This window comes from Triticum dicoccoides, chromosome 3A, assembly GCF_002162155.2.
Source record: "Triticum dicoccoides isolate Atlit2015 ecotype Zavitan chromosome 3A, WEW_v2.0, whole genome shotgun sequence".
NCBI lineage: Eukaryota > Viridiplantae > Streptophyta > Magnoliopsida > Poales > Poaceae > Triticum > Triticum dicoccoides.
The window spans coordinates 667,769,671-667,793,691 of NC_041384.1; the positions used below are offsets into that span (position 1 = coordinate 667,769,671).

The window sequence follows — 24,021 nt, forward strand, 5'->3', positions numbered from 1 at the left end:
AGTCCAGTACTCGCCTAAGTTTGAAAAAATCCTACCAAGTGGAGAGCAAACCTCCCACTCGGGGCTTAGCTGCAGTCCAGTACTCGCCTAAGTTTGAAAAAATCCTACCGAGTGGAGAGCAAACCTCTCACTCGGGGGCTTAGCTGCAGTCCAGTACTCGCCTAAGTTTGAAAAAATCCTACCGAGTGGAGAGCAAACCTTCCACTCGGGGGCTTAGCTGCAGTCCAGTACTCGCCTAAGTTTGAAAAAAAATCCTACCGAGTGGAGAGCAAGCCTCCCACTCGGAGGCTTAGCTGCAGTCCAAGGACTTGCCTAAGTAGCCAAAATCCGACTGAGACAAGAGCAAACCTCTAACTCAAGGAGCTGCATCACAAGTATAATGTGCGCTCCATCCCTATCCGCAAGGACACCAAGACGAAGGTCGACTTTCACCATCGCCTCGTCACCACTCGACCACTCGCGCGCCTTCAGACAGCTAAGTCATTTTACATCCTATTATTTCTGTCTTCCCGACTGTCCCATAATTCACACATCACGTTCACTCGGAGGCCACACCACTGAGTGTATCTCTATGCTCGGCTGCTTATTTTCACATACTTACTTAGTACTGGTTATGTGACTCATGAGTCCAGCTTCCATTTTTCGCGTACATCATTCACGAACACCATGTGTCGTTCTTCATTTCGAGTTTGCATCGGTCATCCGGGGCTGCAACTCAGTTGAAACACTACACTTCCATTTTATTTGAGCCAGTATTCCAATGAGTTCGGTTGGATCCGTCGCTTCGACAAGTTCGAACGGATTCTTCGCTCTCTCAGACTCTTGCTGGTCAACCAGCAAGCCCCTTGCACTCCCAGCGGGTGTCTATGGGTGTTATTCACACAAATCATTTCAGCACACATCAAATTTCCTCGAGAAATTATTTCGTTTGCTTGTGCCATTTTTACACAAGTTATGCGATCACTCGACGGCCCTATGCGCCAACTTCATCGCTACTCGGACTCGGTCACCGTACCGGTCCTAGCGCACCACAACACCGACCTTGTCACCTGTTGGCTTCAAACACATTCGGCCAACCCCTCAGAGGAATCCTCTTCATCATATCAATGACATAGACCTCGTCAAGCATGAGACTGATAAGTCCCTTTTATAATTAAATTGCACACTTCACTCCCTACGAGTTTGCCTCTTTCGAGCATCACTCGGAAGCTTCTCCTCATCTTTACCCGAGTCTGACTCGATGAATTACAAATTATCCATTCAAAACTATATTTCTTGTTTTCTGGCACGTCCGTTGTCGAAGCCTATAGTACGCTCGGGGGCTACGCCGCACTCGGGAGCTGCAGCTCATTCGGAATGACACTCTCCTAAGTGGTCGAGTACTTCATCACCAGTCAGACCCTTCACTTCAACAAGTACATTCGATCCGCCACTTTGACAAATTACATAATCACCCAGACACTCTGCACGCCATCTTCGTTCCTACTCAGACTCAGTTGTCGCGCCGGTCTTTTTGCGCCGCAGCCACACTACACCGACCTCGTCACTACATCAGCTTCGAAAGCATCTAGCTAACTCCTTCAAGGACCATTTTTGCCACTTGGCTGGACACTTAGTCCTTCACTCAGCCACCTCGCCTAGCATCACTCGGCCGCCCCGCGCGTCGCCACTCAGATCTGCACGTCTTCACCACTCGGCCGCCCATGCATTGCCACTCGGTTGTGCACGTCTTCACCACTCGGCCGCCCCGCGTGTTGCCACTTGGTTGTGCACGTCTTCACCACTCGGCCGCCCCCGTGCATCACCACTCGGATCTGCACGTCTTCACCACTCGGCCGCCCCGCGCGTCGCCACTCGGTTGTACACGTCCTCGCCCCTCGGCCGCCACGCGCGTCACCATCAGTTGGACATGTCCTCACCTCTACACCCCCAACACTGGAACAACTAAGTTACTCATATGTTCAAACCTCATATCACACTCTGTAGCAATCTTACCTTTTTCGAGCATCACTCGGGGGCTTCGCACAGCCCTGGGCCATGTCGCCCTCATGGGTTACACCCATTTGGTCAACCTATTGATCACATCAGGAATATTCTTCTGACCATACATGCTCGGTCTGCCGAAAATCTATAAGGGTAGTACTGTCCACTCGGACGATCGCCCAAATCATTACTTGAAGTCATCTTTAAGACTGCAAAGGGTGAAAACAACGCTCCTCTACGGATACACTTGACCCTTATCCTAGGCTCCAAGGCGTCAGTTTCCCAAACTTGGACTCAGAGATAGCATGTGCTGGTGTTCCCCCAGGATAATGAGTGACCTCTCTCCGGAGAGTCAGCCCACACACTAACCTCGCCACTCGGGTTTCATAGCACGTCCATGTCATACCACTAGTCTATCTCCTCCGGGAGACATACGAGTGCCACCAAGTTTTTCCTTGCAGTCAACATACCCCGATCAGTCGGGAAGCATGTCCACTCGGACAAATATCCCTTTCATGCAAAAGGGTGAAAACGAAGCTCCTCTACGGATACAATGTACTCTTGCAAATACCCCTTTCACACAAAATCTAACGGTCAATATAAGAAGTACTACTGGAACGATTACTCCCTGGAGTGTCCGGCTTTTTTCTACAGTCGGCTGTTTCAAAGCCGAATCCATTCACCGTGCCAAGAGCATGAAGATTCACCTGCTTGATCGAGTTCCAGGCTGAATTTATTTACCGTGCCGAGTGCACGAAGATCATTCCGACTGACTCAGCTCCAGGCTGAGCTTATTTACCATGTCAAGCACCTGAAGATGCATTCGATTGACTCAATTTCAGACTAAAAGATATTTACCGTGTCGACTGCATGGAGGTTTACTAGGAGACTTAAACCCTCTGCCCGACTCATCTAGTCCGACAGAGGCTCGGGGACTACACCCAGGGGGTGCACTCAGCGTGCCCCCATTGGAAGAGAACTCGGAAAGAAACATTTTGCTCGATGCAAAACCAGCTTCAGAATTACTCGACCTTCGAGTCAGAGAAGAACAAGTTCGATCAGTACCATCTAAGAAGAGTTTTAGTTCTCTCAGACCCCCGCCGACTGCCCGCAGTCGATGGCGGTCTCGGGGACTACACCCAGTGGGTGCACTCAGCGTGCCCCCACTGGAGTAATCTCCACTCGGTACGGCCTGACCAGTCCGAGTGATGAAAAACAACAAAAAAGACAGGCTCTAAGACTCCCGCCGACTGTTGGTATCCACTCGGACCGGGCGGAAAAAGACATGCTCTAAGACTCCCGCCGACTGCCCGCAGTCGACGGCAGTCTCTGGGACTACACCCAGTGGGTGCACTCAGCATGCCCCCACTGGAATGGTATCCACTCGGAACGGTCCGCCCGGTCCGAGTGACGGCCAAACAACAAAAAAAGACACGTTCCAGGCGTGAAGAAATTCCGAGTAATCAGTTACTCAATGCAGGACCAGCTCCAAATCACTCCAAAAAAATGCTTTAAGGTGAGTTTAACGCTCCTCCGCGGACCCGTTTGAGCTCATTTCACTCGGACACCATACAGTCTAGAATCCGTCAAGGCAACATGCAGAGATAAGATCACCGGGTGACCAGAGGGAGTTCATAAGTGCCTCCACATCACTCGACTCATATGGGAATTCACCTCGACTCGACCCGCTCAACCTCGACCGATTCGGGGGCTAATGACGAGGACATGTATTGGGGGTAGGGTAACCGGCCTGACCTAAAGGCCCTACCCATGGACATCGTATACTTTGTACTGGACCCCTGGGCCAGATCGCCGTCCAGATGTACCGCAACTTGAAAGTCACTCGGACAGCGACAACCACTCGGAGCACGGCACTTCACTCGACGAGCTCATTCCACTCGACCGTGTAACTCACTCGGATATGCAAAGACCAATAGTCAGCATGACAGTTTTGTAGTGGGCAGGCATTATGGCATTGATGCTCCACCGTGTAACATAAGGGGTGAGGGGGTGGCGCACTCTATATAAGCCACCCCCACCACTAGACTAAGGGGCTCTTTTTCTTCCACCTCTCTCTCTTTTCATCATTAGTCTCAGGACTTAGCTCAGGCATGGGATCCGTTTCCTTCTCTCACACATTGTAATCTTCGGATACATACTCAAATAATACAAAGCCTCTCCGGAGCACGAGACGTAGGGCTGTTATCTCCACCGTGAGAGGCCCGAACTCACTAAAACCACTGTGTTACCCATATGCATCTCGATAGATCATGCTCCGTTACCCTATACCTTATTATTGTTGAAATCGTTCCCACAACACTACACACTATGTGATGTTCAAATATTATCGTGTCCAGCTCAATTTCACCAATACTAGCAACAAACTTAAAATACATGACTCGGGATATCACTAGAGATGCTGTCCATTTGCTATTTTTAGTGTATGCTAACCCTGTTGCACTTAACATGCCCGTCCATGTACTTACGCAGGGTCATAACGGTCGATGCTTTTGTTTACCGTCGAGGTGAGATGCATCCCATGTCTTACAGTATTTCACGTAATTTGTGCAATTGCAGTTTAACTTCTACCCATTTACTGGTTGTAGGTACACATGTCAATGGCACTGATCCACGCTTCGACCCAGAGGAATAGCTCGCCTCCACCGTCGCTGACTTCGGGCGAGCTCTGGCCAAGATGAAGTGCCCCAGCAACCACCTCTCAGGACTTACCAAGTATGTACTCACCAGTTCAATTTTACCAATACCAGTTGCAATTAATGGCTATGTTCTATACGGTCGATGTATTAAGCATGTTCTAGTAAACATGCCTAACACGTTTTTGCTACTTTCCCTACCTTTTTATAGACATCTGGACCATTCTCTGCTCTGGCAGCACCTGCCTTGTGATGTTTAACTATGCCAATTGCATTTTATCAGTACCGGTTTCAATTTCTATTAAGCCTGTTGCAATTAACACTTGAATCCATTTTTAAAATAGTTGCATTTCAAGTGCTACAAACTTACAAAACATGACTCAGGATGTTGATAAGCCTGTTGCAATTAACAGTTGTATCCATTTGTTAATCTATCCATTTGCTACCATGCTACTCTCCGCAATGAAGATATACTAGAGATGCTGCCCCATTTGCTTTTTTGGTGGATGCTAACCCTGTTGTAATTAACATGCTTGTCCATGTACTTACGTAGGGTCATAACGACCGATGCTGTTGTTTGCCGTCAAGGTTAGCTACATCCCATGTCTTACAGTATTTCATATCATTTGTGCAATTATAGTTTAACTTCTACCATTTACTGGTTGCCTGTAGGTACACATGTCAGTGGCACTGATCCGCACTTCGACCCGGAGGAACATCTCGCCTCCGCCGCCACTGACTTCGGGCGAGCTCTGGCCAAGATGAAGTGCCCCAGCAACTACCTCTCAGGACTTACCAAGTATGTACCCACCATTTCAATCTTACCAATACCAGTTGCAATTAATGGCTATGTTTTGTACTGTCGATGTATTAAGCATGTTGTAGTAAACATGCCTAACACGTTTGAGCTATTTTCCCTAACTTTTTGTAGACAAGTGGGCCATTATCTGCTCTGGCAGCACCTGCACTGTGATGTTTAACTCTGCCAATTGCATTTTTATCAGTAATGATTTCAATGGCCATTAAGCCTGTTGCAATTAACAGTTGTATCCATTTTTAAAGAGTTGTATTTCAATGGCTACAAACTTAGAAAATATGAGTTAGGATGTTGTTAAGCCTGTTGCAATTAACAGTTGTATCCATTTTTTAATCCGTTCCTTTGCTACTGGGCTACTCTTTCGAAATGAAGATATCACTATAGATGATGCCGTTTTATTACCATTTGCTATTTTTTGTGGATGTTAACCCTGTTGTAATTAACATTGGCTTTCCATGTACTTACACAGGGCTACAATGGATGATGCTATTGTTTTCCGTCGAGGTTAGCTGCATCCCATGTCTTATACACCATCTATTCCTAAATATAAGTATTTTTAGAGATTCCAATATAGACTACATAAGAAGCAAAATGAGTGAATCTAGATTCTAATCTAAACTATATCTATAATTCTATATACATCCGTATGTAGTTCATATTGAAATCTAAAAAAAATACTTGTACTTAGAAACATAGGTAGTTGTATTTTACATGATTTGTGCAATCTCAGTTCAGCTTCTAACATTTACTGGTTTCTTGTATGTACATATATGCGGGGTATTGATCCATGCTTCGATCCCTTTTGTGTATGGGGCAATGAGATATTCATGAATAAGCGTCAAGTGAGGAAACTAAGAAAGATTGTTAGGCGAAAGAAACGGGTGATTGGAATTAAGCTCTTTATTTACACTTTGTCAAAGACAACAGTGAACTTTAGTATGGTAAGTAATGTGTTGCCTTTTCCCCTGCCCACAACAAGTTACTCTATTAGACCGCAGTATCTGATATTTTTCTCTTTTCAATGGTTTTCCTATTTACTGATGATTACCTTGCAAACTACATGACCTGAGTGGAGGCAACTAAGGTTAAAGTATATAATCCATGCTACCATGATAATGCTCTAGAAGTCTTCCTGAAGGCGGTGAAGGATGGGCGGGCGATCGTCACAAGGGGTTGGACAAAAGTGGTTCGTGCCTATGTCATGCAGGAAGGCACATTATGTGCATTTCGCTTCTTCAACACCATCGGCAGTCAAAATGATTTACACTTGTCTCTTCATCTTTACCGCCTTTAAATACTGCGGTTCATCATAGTTAATTGTTGCGTAATCCTATAATTACTGAACATATTGTACTGGCAATTTTATTTATGGATTCGTTGTTGAACCATTGTGCTGAGAAATTGAATTGCACATTTTGTATTTCAATATTTCCAATTAGAATAATAAATTACAGGCAAAAATAAAAATAGAACAGGCGGTCATGGACCTTTGCAAACGGTTCTAGCAGTAAAAGCGCTTGCGATGGATAGCCCAATGCCACACAATTTTCTACATCAAATCATGTGTGATGTAGTTAATGAAAGCAAACAGTTAACCAAGGTAGAGCGTGTGTGATAGTTACACCTTTCACACACGAGCGTATACATAAAACCATGTGGGATGTACATCCGAACGGAAACGTTTTCCTTGGATTGACTGTGTGGGATGTACATAAGAATGGAAACACATTCCTTGGATTGACTGTGTATGATATACATACGAACGGAAATGTTTTTCTGGGATTCACCATGTGGGATGTACATACCTACGGAAATGATTTTCTCGGATTACCGTGTGGGATGTACATACCTACGGAAATGTTTTCTCGGATTACCGTGTGGGATGTACATACCAATGGAAATGATTGGGTTTCGATGCCTCGCCCGACCGCATACGGCCCCAGCCTGGGTCCCAGGAGGGCCTATCCCCGACGATTTTTGGGTCATGTAGGAAAGACACCCTATCGCACACACTCACTTGGCGACGGTTCCAAATGCCGTCGCGGAAAGGGGTAAAAACCATTTGTTTAGGACCGACGCGCACCAGTGTCATTCAAATTATCATCTCCTCAATATTCTAGTGTTGTCGGTTCTTTAATGTATGCCATGGTGTGTTCTAGGCCTGATTTGTCATTTGCAATGAGTTTGGTCAGTAGATATATACATGGCTAACCTTGGTAAAGAACAGTACTGGAAGGCTATTTAGTGGATTTTTAGGTCCTTCGTGGCACTTTCAATGCTTGTTTGAAATTCGGTAGGACTGGTGAGAGACTAGCTGGATATGTGGATTCAAATTTTCCTTCCGACGATTTGGACAAATGGAGGTCCCTTACAAGTTATGTGTTCACTGTTGGTGGTTGTGCCGTGAGTTGGAGGGCAACGTTGTAGCCAGTAGTTTCCCAATGTACCACTGAAGCTGAATACATGGCTATTGCAGAAGCATAAAAAGAATCAGTTTGGCTAAAAGGTTTGTATGTTGAGCTTTGTGGAGATAATTCTTGCATTATCCTATTTTGTGAGAGTCAGAGTGCCATATACTCACTAAGAATCAAATGTTCCGTGAGAGAACAAAGCACAATAATGTCATATACCATTATGTTTGAGACATTGTTGAGCAAGGTAAACTAAAAGTTATGCAAGACTAGTACTCATGATAATCCTACTGATATGTTGACAAAGCCAGTTCCTGTTGCTAAGTTTGAGCAAAGCTCAGACTTAGTTGGTATAACAGATTAGCCCAAGTGGTTGTTTGGCGCCAAAAGTCTTTTCTTTATTGTCCAGGGAGAAGGTTCTCATTCATGCTATAAGATGGAATTTTTCACGAGGTGAAGTTTGTTATGTTCCAAATTCAAGTATAAAATAAATGCTAACTTCTGACGAGCGAGCGGACCGAGACGGGTCGCCGGTTGGCTTGGGCCGAAGCGGAGATCAGTATTGACCTAGGTCACCTGTGTTATATATATCCTTTGTAAGCCACCGAACATGATAACTTGATCAATTGTAAATCCCAATGTTTGTAACCTCCCTCGATATAGTGAAGATTTGTTGGCCGACGCCCGTGATTTTTTCCCCTTCGTGTTGGACAGGTTTTCCAAGTTAAAATCGCGTGTCTCTCGTGTTGATTTCTTCATCGTGTTCGATTGCGTGTTGTATCTCTAACACAAATGACCACTTACGGTTCACTGGTTTAAGAAATATCTATCCCTAATAATAAAGCACGGATTGACTCCGTGGGTTCACCGTCACAATATGCTTCTTCTCGTAAATTTGCGCTTTATATTTTTTCGCTCATATTATCCGAGGTGGTACTATTCATGTGCTTTTTAGTAATTGAACCCCGCTATTAATTTGCTTATTAGTAATTGGGCTGAATTTCGTCCGACTGTCCTGCGTGGGCCAACCTGGGCCTTATTGGGGAGCAGCCTAAAATTAGGCGCGCTAGCCATTGCACCACTAAACGCAAAAAACAGAGGGCGGCTGGAGAATCGAACTCGAGACTTCCCATTTAGTACCCGCACGCGCTAGCCATTGCACCACTAAATGGTATTTGCAAATGTTGAGCAGCAAACACTATAAGAACTTAATCCACGACAGATCTAAACGTTTTTAGAAGTTCGAACGCAGTTCATTCTTTTCTTTGCAGAAAAAATGCAGTTTATTTTCAAAACCTGTATCTTTTTCTGAACGCGGACATTCCGAAAATAGCGAATAATTATTTTAAAATGTTGAACATTTTTCCACCTGTGAACAATTTTTTGAAAAACAGCAAAGCCTTTTTGTAATGTTGAACAAATTTTGAAAAACAAGAACATTTCATAAAATCTAGACGAAAAAAGAAAAAGCGAACATTTTTTGAAACTTGGAACAAAATTAGAAGAAAGTGAACATATTTTTGGATCTGGGAACAAGTTTTGAGAAAGGGAACATTTTTTGTAACTCTGAACAAAATTTGGCAATCGAACATTATTTTGAATTGTGAACATTTTTTGAAAAAAGCAAAAAAGATTTGAAACTCAAACATTTTTTGAATTAATTTAAATAAGATTTCAAATGTGATTTTTTTTGAAAATCTGAACATATTTTGAAAATGTGAGCAAGTTTTGGAACTCGAACATTTTTTGAATTAAGGGAAAGAACGTTTGAAAATGTGAACAAAATTTTGAAAATGCGAACAAGTTTTGAAACTCAAACATTTTTTAAATTAATAGAAACAAGATTTCGAAACCTGATTTTTTTTTGAAAATCTGAACATTTTAAAAAATGCGAAACTCGAACATTTTTTGTATTAATAGAACAAGTTTCCTATATGTGAACAAACTTTTGAAAATCTGAACATTTTTTGTTTTTTATCATTTATTGAATAACATGATCAAAATTCAATTTTTCCAAACATTATTTGAAATTTTGTACTAAATTTGAAATTCCAAACAAATTATGAAATTCTGAATTTATTTAAAATTGGAAACTGAAAAGGAAACAAAGAAGAACAGAAAAAAGGAAAAAATGAAACAGAAAAAAATGAAAAACAAAACGAAAAGAAAACAAAAATGAAATAAAAGAACCGGTTTAGGAACCTTCTAGAAGATTCCTCAAACCGGAAAAGACCGGCTGGAACCTCCTACTAGAAGCGTCCCGAAACCGGGAACGAAGAACACATGAACGGGTCGGGCCATCGCAACGCTAGATCGCGACCTCCTGTGCGAAATGTCGACATCTTGACGCAGAATGCGTCATATAGGATTTTTCGGGAGCGAAGTCCGCAACCAGTAGAGCCAGCATGCCTGTCTGTTAAAAAAAGCTCTTTACCTAATAGTCTGTAATTAAGAGAATAATTAATGCAGGGAGGAACGCGCTTTGTGCATGGCTGGGAAATTAAGAGGAATTGATCCCTAAGTAGTAAAAGGGATTGATTTGGTGAGAGTCGGCCGTTTGGATTTGTGCTTCTGATGTGTTATCATGAAAGCATCACCACGGGGATCGCAGATGCCAGGACACGTACGTACATGACCAGCAGCAACCGGTGACCGACGTCCCCGAAGCGAGGTTCGCCACATATGAGCGGGATGAGGATTAGATTGGTATTCTTGATTTTGTTTATGGCAGTGAAAAAGGGACGTCCAAAGAGGGAAGAAGAGGGATGCTCGTGCTTTGCATGACTCTATGTAATTAGAGATTTACTAACGAAAGAAGAAAGCGTGGGAAGACTCATGCCCCACATTGGGACGACCGTAGGAGAGCCAGAATAGCATTTGGCGCATTATAAAAGAACGGAATATAAGAATGTTTTTTTTGCAACCAAATTTACATTTTTTTCTTCGAAAAATTATCTGATTGATCGAACCTCATTGCTGCAACCAGAATAGTACATGACACTGCAAGTGTGGTCGATGCTGCTGCAAGCGGGACGCGGCGCATCTAGGCCGAACGACCTATATATGCATCTAGCGAAAGCACGCCAATGCAACACCAGTTGCCGGCTTGCCGCTATTCTTTTTCATTAGAAAAGTTGGACTGCCGTGTTGCAAAGCCGACTATGCATACCCTACAAGGATGATTGGTGGTATTTTAAGTCGGAAGGACGAGCCGACTATGCATACTCTACAAGGACGGTTGGTGGTATTTTAAGTCAGAAGGACGACGTCGCAAAGCCGACCACATAAACACGGTAAGAACGACCGACATTGATGTAAAATCAGACGTATATCGTTGCGAGGTCAATCTATGTTACAGCAAATTGTATGTCGTCCAATGCTATCATATCATGCATGTGGATATTTTAATGAACACGTCAATTTTTTCTCCCGTTGCAACGCACGGGCCCTTTTGCTAGTTTTCCTAATAAAGCACGGATTAACTCCGTGGGTTCACCGTCACAATACGCTTTTTCTCATGAATTTACGCTTTCAGTTTAAATTTAAAACATATACGCGAGGTGGTATTAAAAAACCGTTTCGTCCGTCCGCCCGTTTTTCCTTCTTTTCTGGCGTTGGGGTCACCCGTCGCCCACTTGGGCCACAGCCCGTAGAATCCATACGAGACACCGTGGTAGCCGGCCCAGTCAATCTAGAGAGGAGGCAAAATATTCCGCTGGTCGTAGGAACAGACACGACCACGGGCTCTCCTCTCTCCCTCTCCTCCGGATCCCAGCCGCCAGGAGGCGCACGACCTGCGCGACGCTCGATCCGGTGCCGCGCCGGCCGCCGACCGATGGCCGACGCCGGTGATCGGAGCACACTGCACCACCGGTCTGCCTCAGCTCCCCCCTTTCCTTTGCGCGCCCGAGCTCCTCGCTGTACGCCGCCCGGGAGGGCTCGCGCTCGCCGCTCGACCAAAGCCACCGCCGGCCGGTCCGGTGCCGCGCCGGCCGCCGGCAGATGGCAGACGGAGGTGTTCGAAGCATCCTGCACCACCGGTCTGCTTCATCTCCTTCTTTCCTTCGCATGCCCGAGCTCCTCCCTGTAAGCTGGCTGGGAGGGCTCGTGCTCGCCGCCACCGCCAGCCGGTCCTCCCTGCACTTGCCCGCGACCTCTCCGCCCCCTCTACACCGCCCTACACCTCAACTTCAGACGCACATGTGTTTGTGGATGTTCTCGGTTATTTTTTGCACACAAGGTGTTTGTGTGTTTGTCTGAGCCAGTTTCAGTCACAGATCCTTGAAGTAAACTCCCACATACGAGATTAGCTCTCCTTCCATATGATTCAAAAAATGGTAGGATGGTGGGAGTTAATTGGGATACTAGAATAATGGGTTGCTAATTAATTTACATCATGTGGAGTCTCAAGACACATGGGTATGCTGGCTCCTATTGTTTGACAAATTTATATTGAACTTTCTTTAATCGTATAAAGGAGTTGCAGTTAGGTGTTGCCCTTTTCTATGCCTAGACACAGCAGCTCCAATAACATCTGGACGCTCATGGTGAGATATATTAATTATTCTTATAATGGTCATCTGAATTTGCAGAGACAATTAGATTTTGGAAGCAGGAATCCTTTCCTCATAAGATGGATGAGCTGTAGGATTTGATTCTGTTCAGCTTGAATTAGTTTTTCATCATCATGTTCTATGTATTAGGAATTCATGCCTTACAGCTCTAATTTTTTCGCATTGTTGGTGTATGCTGGGAGTCACATTGTAATGCATGCTAGCAAACAGTAGGATTGAAAGTCTTACCCTGTTGGTTATTAATATCTTTTCCACTATAGTGAGGTTCAGCAATTTAATTCGTATTAAGGTCACACAAACAGTTTGGTTTTCAGATTTGTCTTGACAAACATATTTGGTTCAACAATTTAATTCGTATTAAAGTCACACAAGCAGTTTGATTTTTAGATTTGTCTTGACAAACATATTTTTGCAGATTATCCTTACATAAGCAATTGATTTCTGCAAGTTCCTTTCACTTCTTATTTATTTCTTCACTTGGTTATGATGTACTGCTATTCGTTTTCATGATGATTCATGCATTTTGTAGTTTTCACTCACAGAATGTTCTCTCTAAACAAGATTGGTTCCCATTCTTACAGTGAAGTAGCTACTGAGCAGTGAGGCCATCGAGCGACACCAGACCGCGGGACAGCGTGAGAAGAGGCAGGGGGTGTCTGGCGGGATGGGGAAGACCACGAGGAAGTGTGGCGATGGAGTGCAATCCCGAAGAAGAAGAACATTGCAAAGAAAGACCCTAGCCAAGCGCCACCCAATTCTCTTTCATTGACCTATCTAATGGCCATCAATTCAATTGGTCCAAGCTGCTGCGTTTGACCTTCCCACTGACCCACTACATCCTCGCTCAGCTGCTTCTGCTATGTTTCTTCTCCATGGCATTGTCGGCTGCCAGTGTGCCTGACATCATGCCTATGTGACCTCATATCATGCTCCTCTACGTGTTCTTCTCACCCTGGTTCCATGAGGAGAGATGTTGTTCTGTGGTTCTGTAGCTCTACTCCATAGCAATGATGGAGTCGCCTCCAGATGGGATAGCAATTATCTCGGGATCATGGTGAGGTTACTGAGTCGACCCTTCATTTGGCTCTATTCGTGTGGATCTATTCATGTGCATCTGTAAACTGTATTTAGGTACAACTATTGTTCTAGCACTTGTGTTTATTATTTTTGTAAAAAAAAGATTTCTTGATCTCATTAAATTGGGGTTTTATGTTGACATGAAATTCTAACTGAATTGCTATTTAGCTGACAATTCCAACAATTTTTTGTATTGTATTTGCATGTACGGAGCTGCCTAAGCAACGGCCAGGGGGCATATGCTTCTCCTACCACTAACATCTTCATCCTATTTGAGCCAGAATAGCTTTGGTGCCCTCTCTCGCTCATGGTGAGGCCGTGCACGCTTGCCATGGTTGTGGCTACGAAATCTCAGACTGAGTCGCTTCGGTCGGGCACTATTCAGGTACAACTCACTTTGCTCCACCATTGTTGGTTGCTGTGCATCACATGCTTGAGGAAATTCAGAGATGGTGTTGATCTTGCTCTTGCTAGACCATCCTTGTTGTAAATCATTATTGGGTTCTAGCTAGGGTCTTAGGAATTGATAATTTCCAGATTGTATCGCTGAAAATGTAGTTCTTATAAGATTCTCATTGTCAAGTTGTTATGGCAGCATGAGTGAAAATATGTTCCTTTTAAATGCTTAGATTCTATAGAAACCTCTAATCTATATCCTAAATTACTGTATTGTGTGCTCTTGTAAAATAAACTGTATATATTGATTCAATTTATATATGTAGTACAATGATTTTGCTCACATCACAAATATCTAACAACAAGAGTGGTACTGAGTTCACTTGCAACCAAAGCATTTAAATTCTAGTTCAACATTGCATATTCCTATCTAATAAACGGTCAGATGTTTCAGATTAATGTGGGAATTTCTAGCACATTCCTCTTTTACGGTGACGCTAGATTCAAATTTGAAGGCGTACTTGCCCCTGAGCTGGCGGTGCCTGAGAACAACGACGACAAAATTCTGGCATCGTCTCCAAGCTCTGTCGCAAGCAACACAGGAACGCCTCAGGCTCAAAGTCGGGTTGCTGTGCAGGCGAGCGGCAACAGCCACTTACGTCTCTTCCAAGAAGGGCGCCACCTTGGAGGAGCATAACGACACCGGCTGCAGCGGCGCACGAGCCAACAAAGGGGCAGGACCATTGGAGACGACGGACACAGAGGTGCATGATAGGCATGCCGATCATCAGACACTATGGAGCGATCCCACCCGTGATGCCGCAGTACACGCAGCCATCGCCGCCACCGCCACATGCCATGATCTACGGGTAAGTGCCTGCTCAGCAGCGTACAAGAGAGATCACCGCGGGGCCCTACTCGCCAAGACGATGCTTCTCTTATCGTGCTTATTTACTTGCCTTCTATGTGTGACGAGAAGGAGCGGGAGATTCAGAGGCTCAGGTTGGCATCACTAGGTGAGTTCCCTGCTGATTTGTCGAGCACGGGATATAGACTATAGTCGGGTTCCTTCCTAACTCTGCTGGGCCTAATGAAGAGAAAGAATCAACTTTTGAGATTAATTGGCTAGATCCAAGCAGGCAGCTGCACAACATCGTCAAGGAGAAGATGATAACAATGCGATGTTCAAAGAAGCAGGCTCCAGTTTTGGTAAATGAGTAGTGATGTTGCAACCACCAAAACAAATCTGAAAAATAAGACAAAGACAAACAGGTTGAGAGGTTGGTTAATGATATGGAAGATCAAGTAAAAAAACGAATTATTGGAAGCCCCGGCAAGCAAAGTAAAGAAAACCCTACTTAACTTGATCACAAAGGTTGGATCGTGCAAGTACATGTTGTATAAGTTTACTAGGCTGGGACAGGTCGTACTGGTGGTTGCTGGCAGAATTCTGATGTGATTCACATGTTCTTCAGTTCAGAAGATGAAACAAAAACTCTCCAAAGAGGGGAAACAAGCACAGATAAAGCCTGAAGAGATATGCAATTTGGACTTATAGGAACTGTCACTTCATTGTTATAGTGGAGTTAAAGGAAATAGGAGGCATGAAAACATGACGAGCGAGGAAAGATCACTGCTATGGAAGAAAAAATGCAAGTCCATGTGATTTTGCAATAGGAGAGGCTTAGACTTTCAGGGTTTTTACTTGAAAAATCGCATTTGGTACTTTTGAGTATTTTTTATACTGTTTTGCTCAATCAAAATTCACCACATGTTTTTGTTTATACCCGTTGCAACGCACGGGCATTTTTACTAGTAATAATAAAGTATAGATTGACTTTGTCGGGTACACCGTCGCATCCTTTTTTTGAAAAAGTCCCTACTGTTTTCTAAACTTAACCCACACTCCATGTTTAAGTCATACAAAAAAACTTGGCCGCACGCTCCTCCTCTTCCGGTCCCTCCATGCCTCGCCATCCCCGCCGCCCCCGCACTTCTCCCTCCTGGCGTCCACACTTCTTCCTCCCGGCAGCACTCTCCGCCGCCTCCTTCCTCTCCGTGCTCCTCGATGGACACCGCTCCACGCGCTCGCCCCGGCCCACACCATCGTCGCCAACCCCCTCCTCCACCTCTATGCCTCCCGCGGCCTCCCCGACGCCACGCTCGTGCTCTTCTGTCACATCCCCGCAAGTCCCTCGTCTCCTAGAACACCGTCGTCGACGCGCTTGCCGGTAACGGCAACCACCTCGGCACGCTCGACCTCTTCCAGGAGATGCAGCGGGGCATGGGCCTCGCGCCCGATGCCTACACCGTGCAGAGCGTCCTCGGCGCGTGCGTGCTCTCGGTCGATGTCTATGCGCATGCGCTGCTGCGCCAGCTCGGGGGCCACGACGACATTCTCATCAACTCGCTCGTCGACCTCTACGGTAAGTGCGGAGCCCTCGAACTCGCACGGCAGGTGTCCTACCAGATGCCCGAGTGGGACATCACGTTGTGGAATGTGGCGATTCTCACGCTCGCCAACCAAGGATGCATGCGCGAGTCCTTGGAGCTATTTGATCGGATGACGCGGGTGGAGAATGTTGTGCCCAACGCAATCACCTTCCTTGTAGTTCTTAGTGCGTGCAAGCATGTCGGGATGGTGGAGGAAGGCAGAAGATACTTCGAGATGATGGTCAGCAAGTGCAGGATCCGGCCGAGGATCGAGCACTATGGGTGCATGGTGGACATATTGGCAAGAGCTGGCTTCATCGAAGAGGCTCTGGATGTCGTGTCTGGGATGAACTGCCGGCCTGATGCTATCATCTGGAGGAGCCTACTAGATGCATGCTGCAAGTAGAATGATGGGTTGGAGCTTAGCGAGGCCATGGCCAAGCTGTCACTCGACATTCCGGTTTTGGTTTGATCTGACGGCTTAAACAGGCAAGTTAGATCTATTAGTCTAACAGAAAAAGAAAAGATAACGTTAATGAAAAAGGCCCCACGCATCAATGTACATGGGCTTTTTATCCCAACTGAGGCACCTTGATCGGGGGCACCCAAACCAACTGATTGTTTAGGTCACCTGTCCCTAGCGCTAGATAAAAGGGGGTACGGGAGAGGGTTGGCAGCGTGCGCGATCACAATTCTCGTACGATTTCACTCCCCTCCCGATATTCTCTCACCCCATCCGATCAGGGGGAGCACTGTAACGACGGGAAGACCTACACGAGCCACCGCTGTCGTCCCCAGATAGTGCCGGTGGCGTCCTGAGGGCATCAGGACATTGAGGAGGACTTCTACCTCGACTACATCACCCCTGCATCACGCCTGCATCAAGCAGGCGATCATGTCCACTGCTGTGACATGTAAAGAACCTCTGATCCCTTCTCTATTCATTGTTATTGGGTGATCTAGATGCAATATTGATCCTGCTGATGGCATCCCATAGATGCATAATTAATCCAACAATGGTATCAGTCACCAATTTTGATTGCTTTTAGATCCCTACATCATGATCAGTAAATCAATCTTAAGTTTAGGCCCTCAGTAGATCAAGTTTGATTGCTACTATTTTTTATGTTGATATCAATTGCCCACTGTTGATGATGTTTTCATTCCAATATGCTATAGATCAGTACCGCCACCTGGTTTCATCAATTTTAATTAATCCAAGTTAAGATCTAATACACACACGTCAACAGTAGCAACCCCTCATGTTGAAGAACCCTTGAATTTATCCCCAATTAGAAAGAACCCTAATTCTGAAATTAGGACTGTTTTCCCCCCAAATCAAGCACTGATGTACACGAATTGGAGAAGAATGAGGAGAATCCTCACCTAATGCACTGCATAGCCGCCTTTTCCCTTCGGGGCCCGCACAGCGCCCACCGCTGTGCGAGAGCGGAGATGCCGCGACGCCGTCGTGCCCTGGCCGACGAGCAGAATGCTCCTACGCCTTGCTGTCGCTCTTACGGATGCGTGCGTGTATGGGCCATCGCCCTACACATCGCTGTCGACCCCTTCATGCCGTGATGGCCAGCGCCCCTCCCGCCTCCTTGATGCGCCATGTGCATGGACACCGGGGCCACATTCGACGAGGGAGCGCGTAGGATTCATCCTGCTGCACGCTCCTCCGACGAGCGTAGCCGGCGCGCCGCCATGGCCGGCGCGCCTTCGAGCCGTCGAGCTCGTCGTCGCTCTGCTAGAGAGTGAACACCGGGGAGGAGGGGAAGAAATGGGTAGGATTTCACTCGGCCGCTGGTTTTGCTTAGTTGTGGGGCGATCCGAGACGTCGGCTTGATCCAACAACTGAGAGTGAGGCGCGACTCCTTGGAGGCCTTCGGGCGCTTTATGGGTCGTTTCCTCGGCCGGGCTGAAGCCCAAGTTGCCTTATTCCGGCACAAAGTCTTTTTCTTTACACTTTAAGCTGCTGGTTTTGGCCGTTTTGGGGGATAACCGTGGGCATTTTTGGGCCGAAATAATTTTGGCTATTTTCTATATTTTTCCAGTGCGTTTAAGTTAATAGTTATTATGTTTTTGCACTATTTAAAACAGAAAATGCCTAAAAATATAATGAACACGTTATTATTCTGGGTAAAATTGAAGCAACGAGATATTTTATTGAGGATTTATTATGTGTTTGCATGATGAACTTTTTAGACACCAAATAATGATAATGTTTTTTATGTTGATGTTTAAATTGAGAATGAAATGACTCTAATTTTAATTCGGACCGAGGTTGTTTTATTATTATGAGTCATCCCTTAGGATATTTTAATTCCATGTTTTTCCTGCCCAACAGTGTTTTGACATGGAGTTGACATTAAATACTTGCCATGTTTTTTATTTACCAACATAAATTTATAATCATATAAGTTTACTTATGAATTTTTATGATAATTTCAGCTTCCGCTCCATTCCGGTCCGACACGATCGAACCACTTATGAGGAGTGACTTCCCTCGTTGGAAGTCCCAAGTCGAATTATGTTTGGGTAGTAATGAGTTTGATTGTGCCTTGAGGGAAGAAAACCTGTGATACATGTGGCAGGTGCTACAGGGTATGCACAACTCAAGTAGGACTATGATGTTAAGATGGAAAAGTGGAACAAGTCCAACCATATTGCCCTTCTCATCATGAAAGCGACAATATTGCCGGACATTTCTGAAGCACTACCTAAGAAAGACACTGCTAAAGAATTCCTCAATGCAATGGAGGAGAAATTTAAATGCTCTGACAAAGTGTATGCTCATGAACTTTTTACTAAGCTTTTTAAGAAATACACCATTGATGGAAATGTTAGGAAGCACATACTAAGGCTGGTGAATGCTTACACCAAGCTTAAAGCTTTGGAGTGTTCCTTAAGTGAATATTTTCTTGTAATAATGATTGTTGAGTCTCTTCCAGAAGAATTTGAACAATTTAAGGTTAACTATAACTCTCTCAAGGAAAAATGGCCACTCGGTGAGATGACTGCAAGGATCGTCCAGGAGGAAGAGAGGATCATGAGATCGAAGAAAGACCATGTTTTTCATGTTGACTCTCACAAGAGAAAGCGTGAAGGGCAAGGTTTCCCTAAGCATCAGAAAAAGCAATTCAAGAAAGAAGGCCCTAAGCCATTCATGGGTAAAGAAGCCAGCAACTCTTCTTCAGCTGGAGAAAATGCTTGTAACTTCTACAAAGAGGAGGGACACTATCAAAAGGACTGCCCAGGCTTTCTAAAATGGATGAACAAACGAGGTATTGGTGAAATTAATTTTGTAGATGAATCTCTTTATGTCGATTTTTCTATAAAGTCATGGTGGATTGATTCAGGTGCAACCGCTCACGTTGCTAACTGTATGCAGGGATTCGATACGATCCAAACTATAAGAGGAGGAACAAGAAAGTTTAAGGTTGCGAACAGAGTTGCGGCCGTGTTGAAGCTGTGAGATCTCTCGCATTGGAGCTACACACCGGCCACCCTTTTATATTAAATAATGTTATTTATGTGCCTAACTTAAGTAGGAATTTGATTTCAGGTTCTCATTTAGATGATGATATGTATGAGTGTCATTTTGGCAAGAAACAATTTGCTTTGAACAAATGTAATAAGAATGTAGGCATCGGTGTTAGACGAGGCCAACTATACATGTTATCTCTTAATAATGATTCAGTTATGCATGTGAGTGATGAAATTAATGTTGAGAGGAAATGGGACGGAGTTAGTAATTCTCGAAATTCTGGCATTATCGTTTGGGCCACATTTCCAGGGGGAGAATGGAACGCTTAGTTAAAAATGAAATACTCCTCCCATTAGACTTCTCAGATGCAAACAAATGTGTCGACTGCATTAAAGGAAAATTCGCAAAAACAATTAAGAAAGGAGCAGTAAGAGCCTCAGGGGTTTTAGAATTAATTCACACTGACATATGTGGACCCCTGAATGTTAAGTCTGTAGATGGTTTTGATTCATTCATTACATTCACAGATGACTTTTCCCGCTATGGGTATATTTATCCCATATGTGACCGATCGGAGGCTTTGGAGAAATTCAAAGTCTATAAAGCTGAGGTTGAAAATCAACTGAACGCAAAAATCAAAGTTGTATGGTCTGATCGCGGGGAGAGTATTATGGTAGGCATGCTCCTTATGGGCAGATTCCTGGACCTTTTGCCAAGTTCTTATCTGAAAATGGAATCATTGTTCAGTACTCAATGCCTCGTGAACCACAACAAAATGATGTGGCCGAGCGCCGCAACCGCGCCCTTATGGATATGGTGCGAAGCATGCTTAGTCACTCAATTTTACCAGTAAGCCTTTGGATAGAGGAATTAAAGATAGCTGCACACATACAAAATCTTGCTCCAACTAAGTCAGCACCGAACACACCTTACGAGATGTGGGCGAGAAAGAAACTGAGCTTGAATTACTTACGAGTGTGGGGTTGCCCTGCTGAAGCTAAAGTTTTCAATCCACAACTTAAGAAATTCGATCCAAAAACAGTTAGTTGTTTCTTCATTGGATACCCTCATAGGGGAAAGGGATATCGTTTTTATTGTCCAAGTCACACCACCAAGTTTGTGGAGGCTAGGCAAGCGGTATTTTTTTTGAGGATAATAAGGTCACAAATTTAAGGGAGATCGATCTTGAGGAGAAACTGGTTTGTACACCATCCCTGATTATCCAAGAGATTGTTTTTCCAATACGAAGAAATGTGGCATCTGATGATCCTGAATCTCACGGTTCACTTTCTCAGTCGAATGGTGATTCGGAGACTAGTAATGAAAATCCAGACACAAATGAGGACCACCAGAAAAATAATAATTCTCAAAAAGATGATGTGTTGGGGAACGCAGTAATTTCAAAATTTTCCTACACACACGCAAGATCTATCTAGGTGATGCATAGCAACGAGAGGGTAGAGTGTTGTCTACGTACCCTTGTAGACCATAAGCGGAAGCGTTATGACAACGCGGTTGATATAGTCGTATGTCTTCACGATCCGGTCGATCCTAGCACCGAAGGTACAGCACCTTCGGGATCTGTACATGTTCAGCTCGGTGACGTCCCATGAACTCTAGATCCAGCTGAGTGTCGAGGGTGAGTTTCGTCAGCACGACGGTGTGATGACGGTGCTGATGAAGCTACCGGAACAGGGCTTCGCCTAAGCACCGCTACGATATGACCGAGGTGGATTATGGTGGAGGGGGCACCGCACACGGCTAAGACAATGATCAACTTGTGTGTCTATGGGGTGCCCCCTCCCCCGTATATAAAAGGAGTGGAGGAGGGGGAGGGACGGCCCTCTATGGCGCGCCCTAGGGGAGTCCTACTCCCACAGGGAGTAGGATTCCCCCCTTCCAAGTAGGAGTAGGAGAGGAAGGAAGGAGGAGAGAGGGAGGAAGGAAAGGGGGGCCGACCCCCCTTCCCAATCCGGATTGGGCTTGGGGGGGGGGGGCGCTAAGACCCAATAAGGCCCATACACTCCCCGGGGGGTTCTGGTAACCTCCCGGTACTCTGGTAAATGCCCAAACACACCCGGAACCATTCCGATGTACAAACATAGTCATCCAATATATTCATATTTATGTCTCGACCATTTCGAGACTCCTCGTCATATCCGTGATCATATCCGGGACTCCGAACTACCTTCGGTACATCAAAACACATAAACTCATAATACCGATCATCACCGAACGTTAAGCATGCGGACCCTATGGTTTTGAGAACTATGTAGACATGACCGAGACTCATCTCCGGTCAATAACCAATAGCGGAACCTGGATGCTCATATTGGTTCCTACATATTCTATGAAGATCTTTATCGGTCAAACCGCATAACAACATACGTTGTTCCCTTTGTCACCGGTATGTTACTTGCCCGAGATTCGATCATCGGTATCATCATACCTTGTTCAATCTCATTATCGGCAACTCTCTTTACTCGTTCCTTAATGCTACATCCTGTAACTAACTCATTAGTTACATTGCTTGCAAGGCTTATAGTGATGTACATTACCGAGAGGGCACAGAGATACCTCTCCGATACTCGGAGTGACAAATCCTAATCTTGATCTATGCCAACTCAACAAACACCATCGAAGACACCTATAGAGCATCTTTATAGTTACCCAGTAACATTGTGATGTTTGATAGCACACCAAGTATTCCTCCGGTATTTGGGAGTTGCATGATCTCATAGTCATAGGAACATGTATAAGTTATGGAGAAAGCAATGGCAGTAAACTAAACGATCATCATGCTAAGCTAACGGATGGGTCAAGTCAATCACATCATTCTCTAATGATGTGATCCCGTTTATCAAATGACAACTCCTTGTCTATGGCTAGGAAACTTAACCATCTTTGATCAACGAGCTAGTCAAGTAGAGGCATACTAGTGACACTCTGTTTGTCTATGTATTCACACATGTACTAAGTTTCCGGTTAAGTTTATATGTCTAAGGCTAGAGCCTCCACTCAAGAAACCATGGAGTTCATTCTTGAACCCAAAGAGGCTGAAGATAGCAAGAAGAGGAAGGAGAGGGTCAAGAAGACCACTGCTAGAGTTTTTGGTAGATCCTCCACCATGAGAGAGCCAGAAGAAGATGAGGAGGAAGAGGATGCTGCTCCAGCACCCAAGTCACAAAAGCTTATGGGAGATGCTATCAAATCAGGGGCTACTGCTTCAAAGCCCAAAACTGCTGCTCAAACCACCATGTCCAAGCCCAAGAGAAGCACCAAAAACATTCCAGCTGAAGAGAAGAACAAGGCCCCAGTGCCTGAAGCTGAAGAAGAGGATGATGAAGCCCTAGTGCTAAGAAAAGTGAAACGCAGGATTCCAGACGACAATGATGCTCATCCAGTAGATGAGGACATGAACATCAGAAATGATGCAGGACTGAGATTGTGGAGACTGTCTGATCCTTATGCTGTGAGGAGGAGGACTGTTGTTGACTATAGGTTCCACACCAAGGAACAACAGGATTTCTATGAGACTATTCTGCTTGACAAGAAGCCAATTGTCTAAGATGTGAAATGGGTCGATTGGCAATACATTGATGAGAATGAAGACTACTTCCCAGGTGTACATGACAACTTCAGAGCTTGTGGAGTTGATGGGTTTGTGGGTCGAAAGTTGACCAAATGGAATGATGAGCTAGTTATGCAATTTTACCCCACTTCTCATTTCTATCCAGATGAAGGTTAGTATGGATGTCTGAAGGTGCGAGGTACCAATAAACTATTGAAGAATGGGCCAAGTTGATCAATGCCCCAAAGGAACATGATGATGATTTGGATGTGTAAGCCAAGAAGAAGAAAGACCACAACTCTATGGCAAACATGTACAAAGAGATCCCTGATAATGCTTTGGAGACACACAGGCTTGGATCTGTACACTATTTGTTGTCTGGTCTACCCACTATCAACACCATCTTAAGGCATACTTTGCTACCAAAGTCTGGAGATCACAAGATGATTAGAGGACATTCCATCAACTTGCTGCAAATCTTTGATGCACCTAAAAAATTCAAGGTCATGAGTCTTATTGTAGAGACAATCAAGAGGACAGCAGCAGATCAGAAAAGATCTTGTGTGTATGCTCCACACATTCAGGAGCTCATCAACTCAAATACGGGCACAGGAA

General features: G+C 44.8%; 1 protein-coding gene and 1 pseudogene across 7 annotated transcripts; both read left to right on the forward strand.

Moving 5' to 3' along the window:
• Positions 1-11,598: 11,598 nt before the first annotated feature.
• LOC119270081 lies at positions 11,599-15,752 on the forward strand. 7 transcript variants are annotated; one of them, XM_037552047.1, is made up of 4 exons: positions 11,599-13,493; positions 13,803-13,901; positions 14,428-14,781; positions 14,892-15,752. In XM_037552047.1, exons 1-4 carry the CDS (start codon positions 13,410-13,412, stop codon positions 14,970-14,972), a joined length of 618 nt encoding a protein of 205 aa, XP_037407944.1. In that variant the 5' UTR covers positions 11,599-13,409; the 3' UTR covers positions 14,973-15,752. The 7 variants fall into 7 exon arrangements, 1 of the variants encoding a protein (XP_037407944.1); XR_005133912.1 differs by having other exon boundaries at positions 11,599-13,570; positions 13,730-13,901; positions 14,367-15,654; XR_005133911.1 differs by having other exon boundaries at positions 13,730-13,901; positions 14,367-15,654.
• LOC119272816 overlaps positions 15,684-24,021 on the forward strand; it is a 36,464-nt pseudogene continuing 28,126 nt past the window's right edge.

Excerpts from the sequence above, each read along its gene's own strand:
- LOC119270081 (XM_037552047.1), top strand. The coding sequence starts at position 13,410 with ATGTTGTTCTGTGGTTCTGTAGCTCTACTCCATAGCAATGATGGAGTC. Across the intron at positions 13,494-13,802 it reads GCAATTATCTCGGGATCATG|CTTTGGTGCCCTCTCTCGCT; the intron begins GTGAGGTTACTG and ends GAGCCAGAATAG. Across the intron at positions 14,782-14,891 it reads CCACATGCCATGATCTACGG|GAGCGGGAGATTCAGAGGCT; the intron begins GTAAGTGCCTGC and ends TGTGACGAGAAG.